The sequence below is a fragment of the Lissotriton vulgaris genome, chromosome 6, assembly GCF_964263255.1.
Source record: "Lissotriton vulgaris chromosome 6, aLisVul1.2, whole genome shotgun sequence".
In the NCBI taxonomy this organism is placed as follows: domain Eukaryota; kingdom Metazoa; phylum Chordata; class Amphibia; order Caudata; family Salamandridae; genus Lissotriton; species Lissotriton vulgaris.
Genome location: NC_141694.1, coordinates 1,126,256,430 through 1,126,279,118, shown reverse-complemented (window position 1 = coordinate 1,126,279,118; position 22,689 = coordinate 1,126,256,430). Strand labels below are relative to the sequence as shown.

At 50.4% G+C, this 22,689-nt stretch overlaps 1 protein-coding gene across 2 annotated transcripts in view; it reads left to right on the top strand.

Annotated features, from left to right (window-relative positions):
• POLR1B (RNA polymerase I subunit B) overlaps positions 1-22,689 on the top strand; it is a 260,946-nt gene that overhangs the window by 137,397 nt on the left and 100,860 nt on the right. For both annotated transcript variants that reach the window (XM_086927218.1, XM_086927219.1), the window contains exons 8-9: positions 4,100-4,271; positions 4,499-4,780. In XM_086927218.1, the coding sequence (XP_086783344.1) occupies positions 4,100-4,271; positions 4,499-4,780 (454 nt within the window). The remainder of the gene's footprint in view (positions 1-4,099; positions 4,272-4,498; positions 4,781-22,689) is intronic.

The window sequence follows — 22,689 nt, the reverse complement described above, 5'->3', positions numbered from 1 at the left end:
GTGTTGGTTTTTATGCATCTTGTATTACTTCTGTGCTCAGTGATTATAGTTTTGACAGGGCGGGTAGTCATGCCTATGTATTGTAACTGGCAAGGGCAGGTAATAAGATAAATGCAATTACGTGTGTTACAGTTTGTGTGTTTGTTTTGCTTCCAAGTTGAGGTGTTGGATAGTGTAATTGGTTTGGTTGCCTTCGTCAAGGGACAGACTGCACATTGTCCACAGGGGAAATGGCCCGTTACAGGTGAGAAATTCCACATGGTGTTCTGCGGTGGGAGGTGTCTTTTTTTTCTGGGTCTAGTAATAATGAACAGGTCTTTCAGATTTGCTGTATGTTTAAATGCATACCTAGGTGTGCTGGGGGCATGATCACCTACATGGAGAATATTCCAATGTTTTTTATAATTTGCCTGATCATGTTAGATTCTGGTGTCCAGGTTGTTACACATGTCAAATTATCGGTTTTGACTCTTGGTTGTGTCTCAAGTAATGCCTCTCTGTTAGTGTTACGGGCTCTCCTCTGAGCAATTGTTATTTTGACTACTGGGTATTGTCGTTTAGCTAAGTGATTGGTAAATTCTGATGCCTGTGATTTAAAATTCTCCAAGTTACTACAATTGCGTCTTATTCGCAGGAACTTTCTGTAGGGAATTTTTTCTCTTAGAGCTTTTGGGTGGAAACTACTGAATAGGAGGGGGCTGTGACTATCTGTTGGTTTTTTGAAGGTGATTGTTTCCAGTCTGCTGTTGTTCCGTCTGATCATTATTAGATCCAGAGACTGTAGTTCACGGTCAGACGTGTTAGCTGTGAACCTGAGGTAGGAATTAAGGTTGTTGATCCAGGAAATAAATGCGGGGATCAAATTAGTGTCACCTTTCCAAAACACCAGTATGTCGTCAATTTAACGACGCCACAGGGAGACATTATGCATGTAAGAGTTGGTGTCTGTGAGCACATGTTTCGTCTGGGTACAATGCCATTCAGAGCTTGAGAGGTGAAAAGGATTTCTCAAAAAATATTTTTGACTGAAGACAAACTAGGAGTCCTGCAAGATACCCTTCAACCTGTTCAATAAAGGTCTAGGAAGCTCAGCCTAAAGGTTAATGATGTATACTTCCCTGGCTCATTTAATAACACATACAAAGGGGCGATTCTGAGATAGTAAAAGTAAGATCCTGGCTGTATCTTCAGAGGCTGAACTCTTCAGTGATGTCCAAAGGGTACTACCATGTCACAGCACGGTTAGTAAGCTTATTTTTAGCTTCCTAAAGATATCTTCCATGATGGAGAATGAAGTGTTATAAAGCACATAGGGCAGTATAGGCAATGTTATTATTTTGTACAAGGTGGCACGTCTCATTAATGACCGTAGGCGCTCACACCAGTGTGTAACTTCAACTTTAAATTGATAAACAACCTTTGTTAAGTTTATACAATCGGGCAGTGCCTGTTAGTCACACATATCCCGTGTTATTATTTAAACCCTAGGTTGAATCAGAAAAGCCACACCAGGAATGCGGGATAGGACGCAGGTCAGTAGCCCCTTCAGTGCTCATGACAAGGTCAACTCGTCATGGGTTTTACCTGCGCTGTGCTTATGACGAGTTGACATTGTCATGAACAATGGGGATCCTGCATAACCAGCGCAGGAGGGGAAAACCCCTTAGCAGCTAAGGTTTAATGGGAATAAAACCAATTTCTTTTAGTTAACAGCAACACCATAGTAGTTGCTGAATGTTTGCTAATCTCCAGTGACCTGTTTCGGGTGAAGTGCTGCTCTGAAATGTAGAGAAGTATTTCTTGAGCATATTCGGGTATTCTCATTCCCTGTAACAGAAAATCAGACCCCTTCTAATCTGTGAGCCATTTAGAATCCAGAATGCAGATGGTTCGGCAGTCGAGGCAAATAGTGGAAGGGATAACGGGCACTCCAGCCTCATTCATTATTCGGAGTGGGGCACGATAGGAGACGATGGGGAATAGGGGCGATTAGGGAAATCACTGCATTATGCCTATCCCAGTACATCGGATCTCTGTACAACAGCTTCAGTCATGACGAATATTTTCAGCCCAGCCCCATCTTCATCAGAAAAGCTTATATAAATAGCCTTTCCACCTACTCAAGGGAATTTTCTGTATCTAGTAAAGATAATGTATAATTTTTTTAAGACATCTGGACATTTGAGTACCTTTTAGGTCTAGCCTAGCAATGCACATGCGCTGCTCTGCGAGGCTTGGTGTAGTCTTTCCATGAACTTTGACCGCACCCATCTCGTGTAATTCGCTCTTTGTAGTGTCCCTCCTAATATCTGCCTGTTCTATGATCCCTTTGTTGTTTTATTTGTCCTGCATTTTGGCTGCTTGTTTCTGCCCTGGCCACTAACCCAGTAACATGGATCAGTTCATTTTGTGCCACTTGTTCACTTTTTGCGCACTACTTTTTGTTTTCTTTCAGCACACTCGCCCTCCCTGCACCACCTACTGGCCGTTGCTGCCTTTAATGCTTTTGTCGCCACCCTGGCCCATGTGCATCTGTGGGATTAATAAGTCAAAACTCCACACACTTTGCAATTCTGTACACATTTGGTTTTATGTAGCTCAAACTCAACCACAGGCATTGGAGCACTTTACACCAGCGCCAATTGTGTTACAGACTGACACATTCATTTTTGGCACGGGGGTTACGTGGTTTACCTGAAATCACAGGATATTCTAGGCTCCCTCCAGACTCGAACCTGGTTCCTCAGCTTCAAAGTCAGCCGTCCTAGCCCTAAAGCCACACCCTCTACATTCATTGTCAATCATCCATTTGATCTGCTTTGGTGCGGGGAAGAAAACCCCTTCTCTAGTTAAGAGCTTGTCTCGACTGTCGTGTGTGGGGTTTGCTGTAAATGCGCCTGAGGATGACCCCTTCTACCTAAGGAGAGGCGCCCAGTGATCAGATTTGGTATTTGAGGAGGGTTTATGTAGCATCTAACTGCCCCTTTCCTCCCAGGGGGTTTCCAGACACCCGAACTCCCTCTCTGAACTCTACAGCGGACGAGGTGTGGACGCTGTTGATATGCATTTGAAATGCGCACCTCGCATTCACTGGGCACGTCCCCTCTTTCAATCTTCTCCCATCCGTTGTATCCTTCTTTACGGATTTGCACTTCCTGCTTTAAGGAATCAAAAACGTAAGCGAGGTGCATGAACCAGCACTTACCATCGGAACCTTTGTACTTAGCGCGTCTCTGCTGAAACCTTCTGTGGCCTGCATACCTTTAAGTGAACATTATTGCAATGTCCCAGCAGGCCCTCTGTACTTTCCCGGGGTATGGTCCAGTTCCAGCTCTCCCCAGTAGTTACTGACATCATGCTAACTGGGCACCACTGGGCATTCTACCTAGGGATGCTATATTTCACTTTGGGTTGTGTCAGTAACTCCTCAGACTTAACAAGCAGGGCCTTACGGGTTGAACAAAAGTGGCAAGGCGGTTTCTTAAATGTGCGGGCCTATGAAATTAAGGGGGGGGAGGCTTGAACAGGTAAAGTATACCTCTGAGTTCCATAGTGTGACGCTCAACCATAGGTTGGTGCGTCTTTGAGCTTTCTGTTTACTGCCTGTCAATTCTTAACCCTTTCGATGCTGATGACGAGCTCAGCTCGTCATCACCCACGGGTGTCGTGTGCTGATGACGAGCTGAGCTCGTCATGGTGCCACTAAAATGGCATTTTCCAGCACAGGGGGGGAAAACGCCCAGCAGCCATGTGGTTAAGATGAAGCGCTATACAAGAGTAACATGCGACACGAAAAATTACAAAATAAACAACATACTGTAAATAACTAACACTCTTAAGGTCCGAAAGTGGAGACCTATTGGCTATGTCCGTGAGATTGTTTAATGGCCAGTCATGCATTTTAGATTTCAAATAACTAAGTATAATGTATTACAGAAAAGGTATTGAATAGACTAAGAGGAAAGAGACATACATTCTATGAAAATAGTAATAATTGTTGTGGACAGCTAATGCACATTTGTACATAAAAATGTATCGGACGATGATAATATTGCACCTAACAATAAATGAATGTTAATCAGGATTGTTTTTTCTTCAGGAACAGATGGAAGCCTGGTTGTTGTCCGTGAGGTTAGCTTTAGAAAAGAAGTCTCAGAAGAGCACAATCACCATCACGTCTGATAATCTCATGAGGGTGTTCAGTATGGGAAAAGACGTCACAAGATACAGCGAGTATCTTCTTGCGACTGGAAATCTTCGCTCAAAAACAGGTACGCTTTGAAACCGATTTAATTTGTTTTGCAGCAAGCATGCGGGCTGGGGTGGTTTTTAAATTTGAAATGTATTTCTAGGTATATTTCATGACTGACGACATTTCTTGCATTAGTGTGCCTTTAATGAAATGCAAATTGTTATTTTACTAAATTTTGCCTTAAACTAACCAAGCGCTTTTCATTCATTCATTCATTCATTCATTCATTTTACGTGTTTTGGAAAGGTCTGGGTATGCTGCAGGACACTGGTCTGTCGGTGGTGGCTGACAAACTGAACTTTATCCGCTACCTCTCCCATTTTCGCTGTGTACACAGAGGGGCTGCGTTTGCTAAGATGAGAACTACCATGGTGCGACGGCTGCTGCCTGAGTCCTGGGGGTTCATGTGCCCAGTGCATACGCCTGATGGAGAGCCCTGCGGACTGATGAACCACATGACTGTCATCTGTGAAATAGTGACTCCGACAACTAACACTGTGCCCATGGCAGCTCTTCTATGTTCCTTAGGTAAATATTCATTCATCTGTAAACATGATAAAAACAGACATTCACAATTTCCTAGTTCTTGTTGCTTTGCAATAATAAGAATACTGCATTGAGCAGGAGACTGGTTTATTTTTCTGCGGGAATGAGTTCATAATTGTATTCGTTTACTAGCTTACCCGTCGCACGTTGTTGTGATCTCAGAAGAAAGGAAATTTAAGGAAACTTGTTATGATAACATTCAATTGACATTGTGTCATTTTTATTGAAACTTATTCATTTTAATATGGAAAATATTTTAAAGTGTTTTAATTCTGTTTATTTATTCGAGTGCTTGTGGATGCACAGTATTTTTTGTTTTTCCATCTGGTGCGTAAACGAATAAATCAGAAGGTTTTCCGACGCGTGAGCTGGCCACATACAGTTGTCCACATACAGTTGTCCATGTGAGAAGCACAGATTCTCCAAATCTTGTCCACACACTTGCAGCGATTGTCCTTGTGCTTTGTTGATGGTCATTGCAAAAGCGAGTCGCACCGTAAACTGTAAAGGTTCAGTATTGGAAAGATTATGAGGGGCCAGGGGGGGGCCGATATTTAATTTTTTTTTCTCCAGAAACCTTTGCGGGAGTGTACTCAACAACTTTTTTTTTTCCACAACAAATTTTATTGATAGGATTGGGCAGAGTAATAAGTGTGGCTCCCCACAGTCAGGAGAACACCACCAAGCATCTTGGTACAGTTACATCACAGGACCAGAGTCCAATCAAAAACGAGCGAAAGCACATATGATTGGAAATTTCTACACCCGCCCCTATCCCGCCAACTCCGACCACCCAACCTCCCCGCTACCCCCCCCGTTGTCCCTCCCTAACCCCGTGCACGTGTGTACAGATAGCTTCAGTGCTTGGTCGTGGTATGGCAATCATGACGCAGGTCACAGGCCCGCTGGATATTGTATGCCTAGAGATCTTCCTCAGGTTCCGCCGGGGGATCCAGTGTCAACCCCCTATAGTCTGCCCGCCTCTTCCATACCTTAAAGTGCTTACGGGGGCATCCTCCTGCTTCAAATACTGGTCGTTCTAGACCCATACAAAAGTCCAGTCCGGCTCTCCATGCACTCAGGGGAGGGGCCCTCTCATCCTTCCAAGCTCGGGCCAGATCCCGTTTGGCAACCACTAGCCCCAGTAACAACAAGTGACGTTTATATATGTTCCCACCAACTCCCTCCAGGATGTGGAGTAGACCTAGGTGATGAGTGCGAGGAAGGTCCCAGCCCAGCACCTCAGACAGGCAGCTCCACACACCCCTCCAGAAACCAACTATTCTAGGGCATGACCATACCGTATGGAGCAGTGAGCACGACACCGTCCCCCACGAGGATCTGCTCGTCAGACTCCATGAGATCGGTCTGAGGGGGACGGTGCTCAGCTGGTTTACATCTTTTTTGGCTGACCGCCGACAGACGGTCTGGGCCTCCTCTAGCTCTGCCGAGATGCCGCCATTGGGAGTCGGAGTCCCACAGGGCTCTGTACTGAGCCCAACTCTCTTTAATATCTTTATGACCCCTCTGGCGACTCTGGCCGAGTCCTTCGGGGCCCAGATCGTATCCTACGCAGATGACACCCAGCTGCTCTTTACCTGCCGGAAAGGAGAGGATTTTGACGGAGAGAGTGTCCGCGAGTGCCTTGGGGCTGTGTTCAAATGGCTCCAACTGAACAGCCTCAAGTGCAACTCCGATAAATCGGAGGTGCTCTTCTTCGGTTGTCAATCCGATCCGGACTGGCAGGTATGGTGGCCTGCCGACATGTCTCCCCCGGGGCGGTCGTCTCAGTCAGCTAAGAATCTGGGGGTTAAAATTGACAACGGTCTGACTTTAAGATCTCAGATCCTTCCCCTCACTGGCACCTGCTTTGGGCTTCTCCGCATGCTTCGGAAGTTTTTCCCGTTGCTCTCCGAGGACCACAGGAGGATCACGGTACAGGCCCTGATCGGGTCAAGACTGGACTATTCCAACGTCCTATATCTTGGCCTGCCCGAATATCTCCTGCAACGGATGCAGGTGGTCAGAACGCTGCAGCACGTGCCATTTTTGGCCTGCATAGGCGAGTCAAAGTCTCTGGCCTGTTGCAGTCACTTCATTGGCTGCCTATCCGACAGCGGATAGTTTTTAAAGCTCTAACCCTTGCTCACAAGGCCTTCTACGCCACGGGGCAAAATATCTTCAGAAGAGGTTAGCTTCGTATCGTCCTGCCCGATCTTTGAGGTCAGAGCCAAAGTTCCTTGCCATCGTTCCACGTGTGAGGAGGGCCTGTATTGGAGGTCGCTCTTTTATGCTCCGGGCCCCTCAGCTTTGGAACACTCTGCCCCTGACGTTACGTAGCACCTCAAATCTGTTGGCTTTCAGGAAGGGCCTGAAAACCTGGCTTTTTGCCTCCTAGTCTCTTTCGTGTTCTGTTGACCCTGCCTTCTCTTAATCTGTTGTGTTGTGTTTGTCTTCCTAGGTTGTCAATAAAGCGCCGGGACACTCTTTTGAGTAGCCGAGCGCTATAAAAGACACAATATAACATAACATAACACCACAGCCCCACAGCGCAAGCATTCCGGTGACCCAATCAATCCTGCCTTCCACAGTCGCTCACGGGTGTAGTAGGCCCTATGGAGAATTTTGAATTGGATTAACCTAAACCGCATTGCAATGGCCGTCCCCCGCGGGGATTCCAGGGCCTCCCTCCAATCATCCTCATCCAGGGGACCAATATCTGCTTCCCAGGCCGCCCTCAGAGGGAGAATGGTGGAGGAACAGTGAGTGACCATCGTTTGGTAAATACGGGAGACCTTCTTATCTCCAAGGTCGCCCATGAAGACCTTCGCCTCAATCGGACTAAATTCAGGAAGTGAATCAAGGTTGGCAATGCTGGGTGTCAGTGCGTGTCTAAATTGCAGATAACGAAAAAACTGGGACTGGGGCATACTGAACTCTGTACTGAGCTCTTGGAATGATTTGAGCGTAGTCCCGGACATTACATGTCCCAGCCATCGAATCCCGATAGCGTGGAAAGTTCGGGGAGTAGGCCGTTATGCCACAGCGGCGTTTCCGCAGTCAGTCTACCCCACCAGCCCATGCGACGTAACGCCTGCCGCCACACAGCAAAGACATGTCTTGTGACCCTTGGCAACGTCCGGCGCAGTCGGGCTGAGTAGAGGATCGTATGGAGCGTATTGTCACCCATTAATATTTGTTCTAGGGCATAAGCCGGATCACCGCTGTCTCCGTACCACCATTCATTCAGGATTAGCAGGTGAGAGGCTTGGTAATTGGATAGTAGATCTGAGGTGGCTAAGCCCCCACAATATGTGGATAAAAAGCACGTACGCAGCGCTACCCCGGCAGCCCCTCCAGCCCACAGGAAGCGGCCCAAGACCGAGTTGACCTGCCGAAACCACTGGGGTGCGATAGGGTAGGGATAATTCTGCAATTGGTATAAGAGGCACGGGAGCGCCACCATTTTGAAAATTGCGGACCTGCCAAAGATAGTGAGGGGCATCCGAGACCACGTTTTCACATCTGCCTGAACCCGCTCCCAAACAGGCACTATGTTGCGTTCCCAGGTAATGTTCACCGATTCTGACAGGAACACCCCCAGATATTTCAGACCGCTGGTAGCCACCTGCAATCCCGATGTCCAGGGATCTGTCACGGTTCCATCCCCCAGCACCCACAGGGTGGACTTGCGTAGATTCAGGTAAAGGCCCGAGACTTCCCCAAAGATTCGGATAATTTCCAACACTCGCGGCCCCGAGCGTTGCAGATCGGTAAGAAAAAAGAGGACATCGTCCGCATATAGTGCAATTCTATCTGAGAGGTTGTCGGTCCACACAAAGCCCTGCATCTGTGCATCTATGCGCACCCAGGCGGCCAGAGGCTCCATGGCTAGGGCGAACAAGTAGGGGGATAGTGGACACCCCTGACGAGTCCCTCGTCCAATGTGAAATGTCTCCGACACCGCCCCCGCGACTCGCACCGAGGCCGTGATGTCGGTATACAGTAACTTGACATATGACAGGAATATCGGGCCCAAATTGAGACTGGACAGGAGTGCAAAGAGGTACGTCTAGCTAACCGAGTCAAGAGGCTTTGTTTATATCAGCTAGTAGCAAAGCCACTTGTTCTCCGGTGGCCCCCATGGCATCTACCGCGGCCTGCGCACGTCGGATTTTATGTCGCGTTGCCCTGTGAGGCATGAAGCCGGCTTGGTCCGGATGAACCAGATCTGTTATATGCGGGAGTAACCGATTTGCCAGAGCCTTTGCCAGAATTTTGGCCTCTATATTGAGTAAAGAGATGGGGCGATATGAGTCATGTCTGTCTGGGGGTCTACCTGGTTTTTGAAAAACCACTACTTCAGCATGGCGCCATTCCGGGGGCAACCTGCCCCGCGTACGCGCTGTCTCAAGTGCACGGCGATAATGGGACCCTAATTGTACATGGAATTTCCTATAGAACTCACATGGGTAGCCGCTCGGCCCAGGGGCCTTCCCCGCATTGAGTTGTCCCAGGGCCTCCCCCAGCTCTTCCGCTGTAAGGGGAACATCAAGAGCCTTCCTGGTCTCATCCGACACCGCTTTAGGTGGCAAGTCATCGATGAATTTAGCCACTTCGTCTGCTGATAGACGGTCACACGGGGCATATTGGGTCGTGAAGTAGCTAGCAAAGCTCGCTGCTAACTCGTTCGGGTCAGTAAGGACCACTCCGTTTTCGGCAGTAAGTCCCGGCAGCGTGATGGGTTAGAGGTTGCATTGACAGAGTCTATGGAGCATCGTACACTACTTATCCCCCCACTGGTATATTCTACTCCGCGTGGCCAGCCACGCCTGCTTGGCCTCATCCATTAAGACAGATGCATAGGATTGCTGTGCCTGGAGAAGCAACCGTATCACAACGTCATTGCCTCCTCCCCGGCTCTGCTGTTCTAAGGTTTCCACCAGCGCGGCTGCCGCCGTGATCGTCTCCCGACGCCTTCGACGGGCCGCAGTACACCACGCAATGTCCACCCCCCGTATAGTGGGCTTCATGGCCTCCCACACCACCACCGCGTCAATATCACCTACCAGGTTTTCTCGCCAATAGTGGTCTATCGCCTCCCGCAGATGTCGGACGTAGGCAGGCTGCTGGAGATGCCACGAGGACATCCTCCATCTGAATGGCTGACGTTTTCTAAGGAGTTCCACCCTAACCGACACCGGGGAGTGATCGGACAGTCCCCTCGGTAAGATCTCCGCTTCTTTCACCCTGCACAGGAATACTCTGGGCACAAACACATAGTCCAGTCTTGAGAAGGAGCCATGCACCGCAGACACATACGTATACTCACGTACCGTAGGGTGCATATGTCGCCACGTATCCACCCAGCCCATTCCCTCAATCATAGCATGCAGTCTGGTGGGGGGGGGGAGGGAGGGATCCCAACCACTTCCTGGCGCCTCTGGCGGTCCATACATACGTCCATCACCTCATTCCAATCACCCCCAACCACTGCTAATGATTCCGGGATGTCCTCCCACACTGTGAACAGCTTCTCGGCCAGGGCCCACTGCAGTGGGGGGGGGGCGTAGACACTCCCAAAGACCACAGGCTCAGTGCCCACCATGCCCCTAACAAAGAGATAGCGGCCCTGTGGGTCCACCCATTGCTTCTCATGGACTTAGGCCACCCTGCGATGAATCAAGATAGCCGCCCCTCTGGACCCCCTGGAAAATCCGGCGTGAAAAACCTGGTGATGGCCAAACCTCTGCAGACCTAGGACCTTGGAGCCCATCATGTGAGTTTCTTGGAGCAAGAGCACATCTGCAACCTCTCTCTTCCCCCAGCGCAAGACTGCCCCACGTTTAATCTTGCCCAGCATCCCCCTGACATTCCATGTGATCACTCGTAAGGACTCCTCAGGGAGTCTATGAGACATTTCAGCCATAATCAAGCGGGATCCACCATGTAGGCCCTCTGCGCCAATTCCACCCACTGCGCACTGTTTCTAACGCCATTGCAAACAACACGTGCATTCCCCCCACCCACCCCAGGACCCCGAAACAACAAAAAGAGCAACACCCGCTCTCCCCCCTCACCCCCAACCCCCCAACCAACCACAGACCCCTTGCCCACACATTCCTGAGTGCCCCCCGTCCCCAACTCAACATTCCCTTCCCCGGCCACCCGCACCCCGCACCCCACGTCCCCCCCCCCCCTCCCCCTATACCTCACTGAACTATGAAGTACCTGTCGCGGCATGGGTAGCCCAGAGTCCAAAACAGAGGGCCCAGGACCAGCCATGCCAATGGATCCCAACTCCCCGGAAACCAGTGAACTCATCCCCCCTCCCCTATCAACTCCCACATTTGTAGGAGAGTGGCAGCCCCTAGTAGGCAGTCCCTGAGCCCCACTCCACAACTCCACTCATGTTCAATAACTCAGTTACGAATCGATGCTGAGGCAGCGATAATGCATCCAGTCCACTGAACCTCAAGCGCCCATCCCAATTAGCTAGGAAGTACATCACCAAACGAGAAGCACAGAGTTCCCATGGTCTTAAGTGATCCGTCCCGAGATGTTCCGAGTCCTCAGTTCTGCCGCTATCTTGCGTACCATTGACAGAGACTGACCGCTTCCGTGATTTGGACCTCCGATTTCTCCTGCTCTTGGCCGTCCGATCTCTCCGTTCCTGCGATGATCCCCTCGAAGAGCCCGGGTTCAGTCCCGGCTGGGCATTTGGCTTGATTCTCACTGTTTCGTCGCTCCATTTAAAGAGGTCCTCCGGAGTGTCAAAGAATAGCGTCTGCGACTGGAAAATCACCATCAGACGAGCCGGGTACAGCAGAGAGTAGTGAAGTTTCAGACCTCGCAGCTTCGCCTTTGCGGCCATGAAGGAGTGGCGCTGTTGCCGTACAAGCTTGGTATAGTCAGGAAAGATCATGATCTTTTGATTCTCGTAGAGAATGGCATCCCTGGTTCTCGCTTCCTTCAAAATGACGTCTCCATCGTGATAATTCAAGAGTCTGGCAATCACTGCTCCGGGCCGTTCGCCCTCCGGCGGCCTCTGTGTCAGGGCGCGATGCGCGCGTTCAATGACGAAGCAGTTGGATAGAACCCCCGGGGGCAGCCAGGTCTCCAGCCACTGCGTGAGAAACTGTTCCATGTTCCCTTTCTCGCATCGTTCTGGAAAACCAATGAAGCGGAGGTTGTTTCGACGTGCGCGCCCCTCAGCCTCCTCCACCTGGAGCGCTAGGCCCCGTTGCGCAGTTTACATTGCCGCCATTTTCTTCTTTAGGGAGCCCACGTCGTCTTCCACTACCGAAACCCTAGATTCCGCCTCCGTAATCCGTGCCACTGCATTCCGCAAGTCCTGGCGCAACAGGGTGACATCTGTGCCCACCGCACCTATTTTGGCGTCTAGCATGTCCCTGGACTGGGTGATGGCCGCCATAAGTGCTGCATTGTTCGGCCCCCCTCCTTGTTGTCCTTCTCCCGAGGGTCCGGGGCCCCCACTGGGCCCTGTGAATTTATCAATGGTCGCCTGTTTGGTGAGGCCGCCGCCTCCTCTGGTCATGGCTGCGGACTGTACTTGGGCCACTGACAATGTAGGCAGATACGGCAGTATAGGGTCTTTGATCTCGTCTGCCACGTCCAACAGGGGGCCCACACAGCAGCTCTTCTCCCACCACGGGGTTCAGATGCATGTACCCCTGGTCCGGCACCGTACCCGGGTCAGGCCAAGGCAGGCCCTGGAGTCTACACCCCAGTCCACGGTGGTCTGCGCGTCCCACACTCTGCTGGCTGATCTGTGCCACTCCGCCGTGTGCCGCGGGCTCAGTAACGCCGGTCTCCCGCTCCCCAGAACCAGCCACCACTCCTTCAGTATTCAGGGACCCAGGGGAGGTACTCACAGTACGCGGTCAGTCGCGCGGTAGTGCCAGCGATGGTCCGGCCCACAGGCTATCGTCCAGCCACTTATCGGTCCTCCGCTTGCAGATGGCCAGCAGAGGAGGTCCTGCACTCCGGACCGGGGCCCCCTCCAATCAATTTCAGCTCCCCAGGCTCCGCCAAGGCCCAGCTGTGGCAGGGGCGGATGGCGACCTCTGCGGGCGGGGACCACGAAACTCGAGGCCCCGGCTGCGCGGGGTCCACCAGGCCGCAACTTCTGGCCGGACGGGCTCACAGCTCCAAGGATCTCCACACCCCCAACGGGGTTCTTGGGGGAAGAAGCGCCAGCCGCCCCTCGGCCCTCGGGGCAGACAAAGTCCAAGGCGATCGGCAGTCCAGCCGACCCACGTAGAGGCCCTCCGGCCGGGAGGCGCCAAAATAGAGGCCCCGGCTTCTCCTCCACGCACTAGGCCGCACTCCTCTCCCCGCTGCCCAGTCGCGCCCGACAACTCGGGGGCTCCGCCGACTGCACCGGAGGATCCTTGGCACCTTCAGCAATGCTTGCCCTGCATGGGTTGTGAAGTTTGGGCTCGGGGCCAGGATAAGTTGCCGGATTAATAGTGGGCCGGCGGGAGCTCTAGCAAGCTGCAACCGCCATCGCCGCTCGCGAAGCCACGCCCCCGTACTTTTAACATTTTTTTTTTTTAATTATTATTTTTTTTTTTTAAATTTTTTGCCAGAAACCTTCGCGGGAGTGCACTCAACAACTTCCTAAAGTTTCATGGCGATCGGATGAATGGTGCAGTAATGCATAAAGGACAAACAGGCATACTTTTGTTAAAATATATATATATATATATATAATATATATATATATATATATATATATATATATATATATATATATATATATATATATATATATATATATATATATATATTCACAGAAAAAACCATAGGTTATAGACCATATATAGTTAGGAATTTGCATTTACAAAACCTTGAAAATTCACTGAAAAAACCATAGGTTATAGACCATATATAGTTAGGGATTAGCATTTAAAAAACCTTATTTTACTCGCACAAAACCATTGAAATTCCATATATAGTTAGATGCACTAACTATATATCGCGGACCCGCAATCCACTGCTAATGATGTCACATATTACATCATTCATGACATGGTCAGTGACATCACTGATGACATCACTGATGACATCTCAAATGACATCACTGATGACATCTCAAATGACATCACTGATGACATCACTGATGACAACACCCAGTGACTGTATGTTTCTGTAAAGTTAAAATATGTCTTACATATTGAAGAATGAGTGGATGTATAAGTGTCTGGATGAAGGATTTAGTAGGTGCATGACTGACTGTATGAGAGAATGATTAAATGTGTCTCACTGAGTGCATGGGTTAGTGATTAAAGTGTCTTAATTTGGCAATCATTATTTATGTTCTTCTGTAAACTGCTGCATGTTTAAATCAGTAGCTATATCAGTAACTATATGGGTTATTGAATGGTTGCCCAAGTATTTGTATGGGAGACTGAGTATGTGTGTGGGTGGCTGGGAGGTGTATAACTCTGTGCATAGATGTGTGAGCAGTTGATTCCCTAGGTGTATGGGTTCAAAAGTGCATGTAGAAACAGCTGTATGGACAGTTGACTGTGTGCATGAGTATATTGGTGAGTGAATGGATATCTCAGTTCTACATGTCAAAGTAAGTACATATGTAAAACACACTCCATGTGAGAGTTGACATATATAAATAACTGAACATAAGAGCCAGTGAATGTGAGAGTGGCTGTATGAATCATTGTGAACTTGTATCAAGGATTGTATAAGAGAGTAAATATGTGTTAGTATATGTTTGAATAAGTAAGGTGTGTATAACTGTATAGTTGAGGAAATGGAGGTGTGATTGATTCTTTGCATGACTGACTAGGTGTGTGGGTAACTCCATGGATGTGTGACAGTCTGTGAGTGCCTGTTTACACTGAGTGTATCTAAGGTTATATTAGAGTCTGAAGATGTATTATCACATAAATGATATCATCAGTGATGTAATCAGTAATGTCAAATGAGATGTCAGTGATGTCATCAGTGATGTCATTTGAGATGTCATCAGTGATGTCATTTGAGATGTCATCAGTGATGTCATCAGTGATGTCACTGACCATGTCATGAATGATGTAATATGTGACATCATTAGCAGTGGATTGCGGGTCCGCAATATATAGTTAGTGCATCTAACTATATATGGAATTTCAATGGTTTTGTGCGAGTAAAATAAGGTTTTTTAAATGCTAATCCCTAACTATATATGGTCTATAACCTATGGTTTTTTCAGTGAATTTTCAAGGTTTTGTAAATGCAAATTCCTAACTATATATGGTCTATAACCTATGGTTTTTTCTGTGAATTTCATTGGTTTTTTAAAAGCTAATATCTATAGCTGTAAAATATATTCTTTATTAAGTGACGTATCACGTAGCCCGTGAGACGCCTCATGATACATCGCATAACCGTGACGTATCGTCTCTGCAGCGCAAACCAAACCCAAAACGTAAGCGCGCCACAACACGCTTAAAGATATATATATATTTTTTTAACCTTAATTAGACAAAATCCACACGTGCACATATCACAAACGTTCAAAAAACACAATATGTCGGACTCCCGTTACGCTGCCGGTTAGCTGCCCGGTTAACGTACCAGGAAGCACCTTTACCGCGAAAAATCACAATTTTTTTTTTCACCCCCCAGGGAACTTTAATAGCCCCCTCATCAATCCTAGGGGTTCAGGAGGGGTTTGCCTTACCCCTTTCATTCATTTACACCTTTTTTTTTTCCACCTCTTGTCTCTCGATCCCACAGAGAGACAAGATGGCGGCCGCTCCAGACTGTTTACAATGATAACAGCCAATCAGCTTCTCCTCAGACTCCCGTTACACTGCCGGTTAGCTGTCCGGTTAGCTGCCCGGTTCGCGTACCAAGACGCGTCTCTACGGCGAAAAAATCAGATTTTTTTTTTTTTTTTGGGCCCAGCGTGGCTTTATAATATCCCCTCATCAATCCTAGGGGGTCAGAAGGGGTCTACCTTGCCCCTTTCCTTCATTTCCCCCTTTGTTTTGGCCTCCTCTTGTCTCTCGATCCTACCGAGAGACAAGATGGCGGCCGCTCCGGAAGGTTTACAATGTTGACAGCCAATCAGCTACTCGTCAGACTCCCGTTACACTGCCGGTTAGCTTCCCGGTTAGCTGCCCGGTTAGCTGCCCGGTTCGCGTACCAAGACGCGTCTCTACGGCGAAAAAATCTGAATTTTTATTTTTTTTTTTTGGGCCCAGCGTGGCTCTATAATATCCCCTCATCAATCCTAGGGGGTCAGAAGGGGTCTACCTTGCCCCCTTTCCTCCATTTCCCCCTTTGTTTTGGCCTCCTCTTGTCTCTCGATCATACCGAGAGACAAGATGGCCGCACCGGACTGTTTAGAATGTTGACAGACACCGGAGAGCCAATCCGCTTCGCTTCGCAAAGTTCCGATAAGCGAAAAGTACGCGAACCGGAGCGCTGCCCGGAGCGCTGTTACAGATATATATCTTGTTTTAAACGTTAATTTCTCAAAATTCACTGAAGCACATATATTGAGACCTAGCAAAGGCACATCGGGCTAACAGTCCCTACAATTTTGCCAAGTTTCGTGGAAATCCATTCAGCCGTTCGGGCTAAAAGTGAGTCCAACCGCCCTATGGAAATTAACATGGGAAAAACGCGTTTTGGGACCCCCCTTTTTTCTCGGCCCCCCCTTGACGAACCCCCCCCCCAAATTTCCAGGAGCTGCTCAGAAACAAAATGTGCCATTTTCCTGAAAATTTCAGTCAATTTCGTCCACAAACGCCAAAGTTATTAGGCATAGAATTTTCAAAAGTTCCATAGAGAAAAAATCCTAACTATATATACCTACTGGCTATCGCCAGTAGGTAATATATATATATATATATATATATATATATATATATATATATATATATATATAATATATTAACCCCTTGCACGCTAGCGGTTTTCCCGCTGTGTGCTGGGTTTTACGAAAACCCGCGTTACATGAGGAGCTCAGCTCGTCATCAGCATACGAGCACCAGAGCTGAAGGGGTTAAGAAGTTCTGTAAATGCCACCTCTTTCTGTGAAGTTGGGAGTACTTTATTGGAATCCTGTATCTCTCTTATCCATCTCGTGAAGCCAACATTTTGTAATGCCACTGAAACTTAGTCCATTATGGTAAAACAGAGCATAAATTAGCAAGTTTATTCCTCTGGAAGTATAAATTCCCAGACATGGTAAACAACGTTTGTAGAGTGGGAGGGGGCGGAGCTAGCCAGCGTCGATGGCGGACGTGTGAGCTTTCGGCTCCTCGCCTAAGCCCCTAAAATATCCTGAAAAACTATCCTGCCGAGTGCCAGTATAGCTGTGCGCTGGACCCTGTGACCCCCGGCACCCCCGGACCCGATCGAGTGAGCCGGAGCAGTCGCTGGCTGCAGAGGAACCGCGGCGAAGATCCGCGAGGGAGAGCGGTCGCGGACCAGGCCTGAAGCCGCGGCCTGCCCTGCGGAGCAGGCCGAACGACGTCATCCGACGTGCGGCCCCGGTCACTGGAGGAGACGGGGCGATCAGCGCTAAGTTCGGTGCGCTGCCACCTGGACACCCGGGAGCCCCCCCCCCCCCCCCCCCCCCAGCCACTACGCACCACCCCAGGGCTACCTGGACGGCACCCCCTCACAGCGACACCGTGAAGGAGCAAGGTGAACACAGCGGCGAGACAGCACGGAGGGCGGAGGCTTGGGGATCACTCCGGCCGCGTGCATACCCTGAGCTACCTGGGGGCCCGCGCGTTGCGGCACTACTGTTGAAAAGGCACTGTCAGCTGCGAACCCGGAGGGGCTAGCACAGATCCGCTGTGGCCAGAACAGGACGCACAGCAGCGGCGGCACCCATAACGTGACCGCCATTTTGGCCCGCCTGCTCCACTAACGCCAGCGCGGCTGCCGGGCGAAGTGAGCGGGCGATCGGTGCACTACTCCCACGGCCCTGCCTAGACTGTGACGGGGTGGTTTCTCAGGGACAGAGCCCCACTGCACTGGGGGGACAACATGGGGAAAAACGATACAGCGCAGGCCAAACTATCGTTTGAACGCCGAAGGCCTAAGGGGTCTGAGCTACCGGCGCCGGAGGCCTCCCCTAAAGGGGCAACGGCAACAGCGGCTCCTGCAGAACTTCGGGACCTGCTGGCAGCGATGGCGAAGGGCATCCAGAACAGCATCGAGGAGGTGGGCTCCAAGATAGACGCTTTGTCATACCGCATGGACCGCATGGCGGAAAGAGTAGACAAGCATGCGGAGCGCCTGGATATGGCGGAGAGACGCCTCACGGAGGCCGAGGAGGCGCAGTCCGAATGGGACAAGGACCGGCAGCAATTCGGCAGGCTGCTGCAAGTGATCCGTGACAAAGCTGAAGATTTAGAAGCGCGATCACGCAGATCGAACATTCGTATAACGGGAGTGGCAGAATCAACTCGGACTGGCCAAATGGAGCTCTACGTCGAGAACTTGCTGAAGGTACTGCTTGGGGAGGAGGCCTTCTCCCCAATGTTCATCGTGGAGCGAGAGCACCGCACTTTAGGCCCTCAACCACAGCCTGGCGCGCCTCCCCGTCCCATCATAGCAAAGCTCCTGAATTACAGGGACAGAGACACTGCTTTGCGGTTGGCTAGGGAAAAACGAAAGCTACAGATGGAAGACATGGACATATCGCTGTACCACGATTTCACGGCCAAAGTGCAGGAGGAGCACCGTCAATTTATACCACATAAGAAGCAGCTGCGCGAGTTGGGACTCGACTATGCGATGCTTTACCCGGCCAAACTGAGAATTAACACTGGTGGGAAATCGCACTTCTTCACGGACCCCAAGGAGCTGCAGAAGTCTCTGAAGACGTGGGCTAGAGAGCGCAAGGAACAACAACAGCACCACAGAGAAGATTCGGGGGCAGCTTCGAACCTGGAGGAACAGGACTGAGGTGTCGCAACCAGTATATATTGCTCCCCTTTGCGGATGGTGAGGCTAGACTCGCTACCACACTGACATTACGCATCCCCATAAGGTGAGCTGTAAGTCAGACACATCTGGGGACACTTGTTGTTGGATGGGTGAAGACACTGAACTGCAGTGCGCATTAACCTGGAGATGCAGGGGATGTCTACAAGTGATGAAAGGGCGTATCGAGATTTGACAGCGGAGTCGGGTTTGGGGGGAACGGGGGAATGGGGGAACTTCGAGTAAGGCACTGGAACACTTTGGGGCTGGGATGAGGTGCAGAACTGGTGATAAACTTTGAAACCGTTGGTGGTTCAGTGCAACCTCGGCACGCTTTGCCCCTGTGCTTTTGGCTGTGACACTCCCCAGGGAGTTGGGACTCGTATTGCCTAACAGACTGGGGTTTTTGAGTTGATGGGGATTCGTGGGGGGCTCTGTCTGGCCGGGTTGGGGGTGGTCAGCTGTGGGTGGGGAGGGAACAGGGGGGAGGGGTCTGGGGTTTGGTTTGGGAGGATTGTTGTTGTTGAGATGTTGAAGGGCCCGTGGTTTGCTATGAGAAACTGGATTGGAGTAAATGCATATGAATGGAGTGGCTGGCTGGCCACCATAGGTACTGGTGCCCTGGGTTATTGTATTTTCCCTGCCTCTGGAGTCACTATGGTATGTTGTATATTGCGATGTCTGCTGCTGTAATGTCTGAGCGCCCACAGGCCCGTCACACGCTAAACCTGCTGACCTGGAATGTGCGAGGGCTAAATGACCACCGCAAGCTGAGAAAGGTTTTGAGCTTTCTCCACAGACATCATGTAGATGTGGCCCTATTGCAAGAAACACATCTGCCCGTCCGCAGTAAGCTGTTGCAGACTAGAGGGTTGGCGGGCAATATAGTGGCAGCGGGCTTCACCACTCACGCCCGTGGCGTGATTATCTGGGCTAACCCCTCCTCGAGATTGAAACTGACCCCGGTACATGTGGACGCAGAGGGTAGATATGTAATTGCTAGATGTGCGGGGAGAGGACTGGATCTGTTATTAGTGAATGTTTATGGTCCCAATCATGATAATCCGGAATTTTATGCCGCACTGTCGGCCACATGTAGGACACACACACACTCCAAAATGTTGTGGGGGGGGGACTTCAACTTTGTATTTGACCCTGCCAAGGATCGCTCCACGGGCCCAACTCGAAGGCCGGTAGCATCTGCTGTCTATATGAGGGCAGAGATGACAAAGCTGGACCTAGTGGATGTGTGGCGGGACAAACACCCTATGCAAGGCGGATTCACACACTACTCGGCCTATCACAACATACATACTAGAATAGACTACTGGCTGGCCTCCTCTTCGGTCCTTGGCGGTATCAGCTCGTGTGAGATACTCCCACGCACACTTTCGGATCACTCTCCAGTCCTGATCCATCTTTCCACTGCCAGGAAGGGGATCCCGCCCTACACTTGGCGTTTCCCACCCTATGCTCTGCTAGACGACGCCTTCCGTGGGGAGATGGCGGAAGACATAGAACGATACTTCGCCACCAATATTAATTCGGTTGATAATTTCTTTACGATATGGGAAGCCTTCAAAGTGTATATTAGGGGAATGGCCATGTCCAAACACTCTAGCGTTTTACGCACCATTAGGCGGGAACTCTCCGACTTAGAAACAAAGCTTGCGGACTTAGAGAAACGACAGCTGGCAGCTTCCGGTAGTGATGTAGGGCAGGCGCTGCCGTCCTTGCTGACTGAATACAACGCACTTGCGGACAGGGAGGTCCTTTTCATGGGCAAGTACACCACTGCTCGGGCATACGGGGAGGGGGAGAGACCGGGGGCGTTGTTGGCCCGGCATGGTCAAGGGCTCCCGGAGACCTTTGGTGATAGAAGAACTGCAGACCCCGGAGGGTGATAGGATAGCTGAGGAAGACCGTATACTGGAGACGTTTAGGCGCTACTACTCGGAACTCTATCGTTCCAAGGCGGGGGATGCGGAAACAGAAATCGACAAATACCTGGAATACATCTCGATGCCGTTCCTCAAGAACTCAGACCGGGAATTTCTGATGGCCCCGTTCCACGAAGACGAGATATTAGATGCCCTAGGCAGCATGCGGCCGGGGAGCGCCCCGGGCTCTGACGGTCTCACGGTAGGCTTTTACAAAGCATTCAAAGAACTCCTGCTCCCGCACCTGATAACCCTCTTTGACTCCGTCTGCGAGGATGGCGAGATGCCACCCTCCATGCGGGAAGCTTTGCTGGTTACGGTCCCAAAGCCGGGGAAACCTCCTGATCTCTGTGGATCGTACAGCCCGCTCAGCTTACTGAACGTAGACGCGAAATTGTACGCAAAGGTGCTGGCCAACCGGCTAGCTCTACTGGTCCCGGACCTCGTGGCACCGGAGCAATCTGGTTTCGTGCCTAGTCGGAATCTAACTTATAACATTCGCACGGTACTGGGTACGATACAGCATGTTAAACAGGAGAATCGCGCGCTGGCGATTTTCCTAGATATGGAAAAAGCGTTCGACTCCGTCGAATGGCCGTTCATGATCAGAGTGTTGCGAAAATTAGGACTGGGAGAGCCGTTCTTGCAGAGGATAGGGGCACTTTACCACCACCCCTCGGCCCGTCTACGGATAGGTGACAGGGTTTCAGAACCAATACACATCAGTAGGGGAACCCGACAGGGATACCCCTTGACGCCACTGCTGTATGCGCTGGTGGCGGAACCGCTAGCATGTGCCATGCGGGAATACCATAGCCTGGAGGGTGTTAGTTTCCCTACCTACAAAATTGGTATCTCGACATACGCCGACGACACTTTACTGTACGTCCGTGACCCGGAAGCCAACTTGACCTCGATACTCAGAGAAGTGGTCCGATTTGGAGCGCTTTCCGGACTTAGAGTGAACTGGGACAAATCCATCGCCTTCCCCCTGACCACGGTCACGAGGCCATTCGATATGGAATATCCCCTGCAATGGACAGACGACTCAGTCAGATACCTGGGCATCCGCCTACACACGGACCCCGAGATCCTGATACGAGACAACTACAGGGTCGCGTTTAACAAACTAGTGGACGATGTGGACGTCTGGATCAGACTCCCGCTTTCACTATTAGGCAGGATTGCCATCATAAAAATGATAGTGCTGCCCCGGTTCCTCTTCCTCTTCGTTAACATCCCGGTAGTGCTTTTGAGGGTCTTCTTTAAACGACTAACACAGGTCCTAGTCAGGCTGGCCTGGGGCGGGAAACAACCTCGAGTCAAATGGGCGACACTGACACTCCCATGCGAGATGGGGGGACTGGGGGCGCCAGACCTGGAGCGCTACTATCGAGTGGCGCAGGCGATACACTTACACTCATGGATCCACGGAGATGCACGTACGCCGCATCTCATCCTAGAGCGGCTGTTTGCTGACCCGCTCCCCCTGCCAGCCACGATCTGTCTCCCAGCGGACCGAGCGGTCGGACATATGGACTCGCTCAAGGCGACCAACCACGCGTGGCATCCCCACAAATGCCGGTGGCCTGGGCCCTATGGCTAGACCCGCTTAACGAGAAGCGAGTAGTAGAGGCCCTAAGAGCCCTTGGCATACTGAATATGGAGGACTTGTTCTTTGAGGGTACTCTGAAAACCTGGGAACAACTCCCCCCTATCACCCCGGCTCCCTCGCTGCTACAAAGGTTCCAGTACCACAGGCTCCGATCAGCCTGCCGGGACATACTAGGCCCCTCGCTGAAGGAACCTGAGGAGATCCCTGAATTGACATATGTTATTAAGACTAAAACGCCTACAAAACTGGTCTCAATAGTCAACAAGCTAGGAATCTCGCACCAAACATTGCCTACCTCTGCTCCTAGAGCAGCGTGGGAAACAGATCTTCAGGCCCCTATAGATGATGCTATGTGGCGC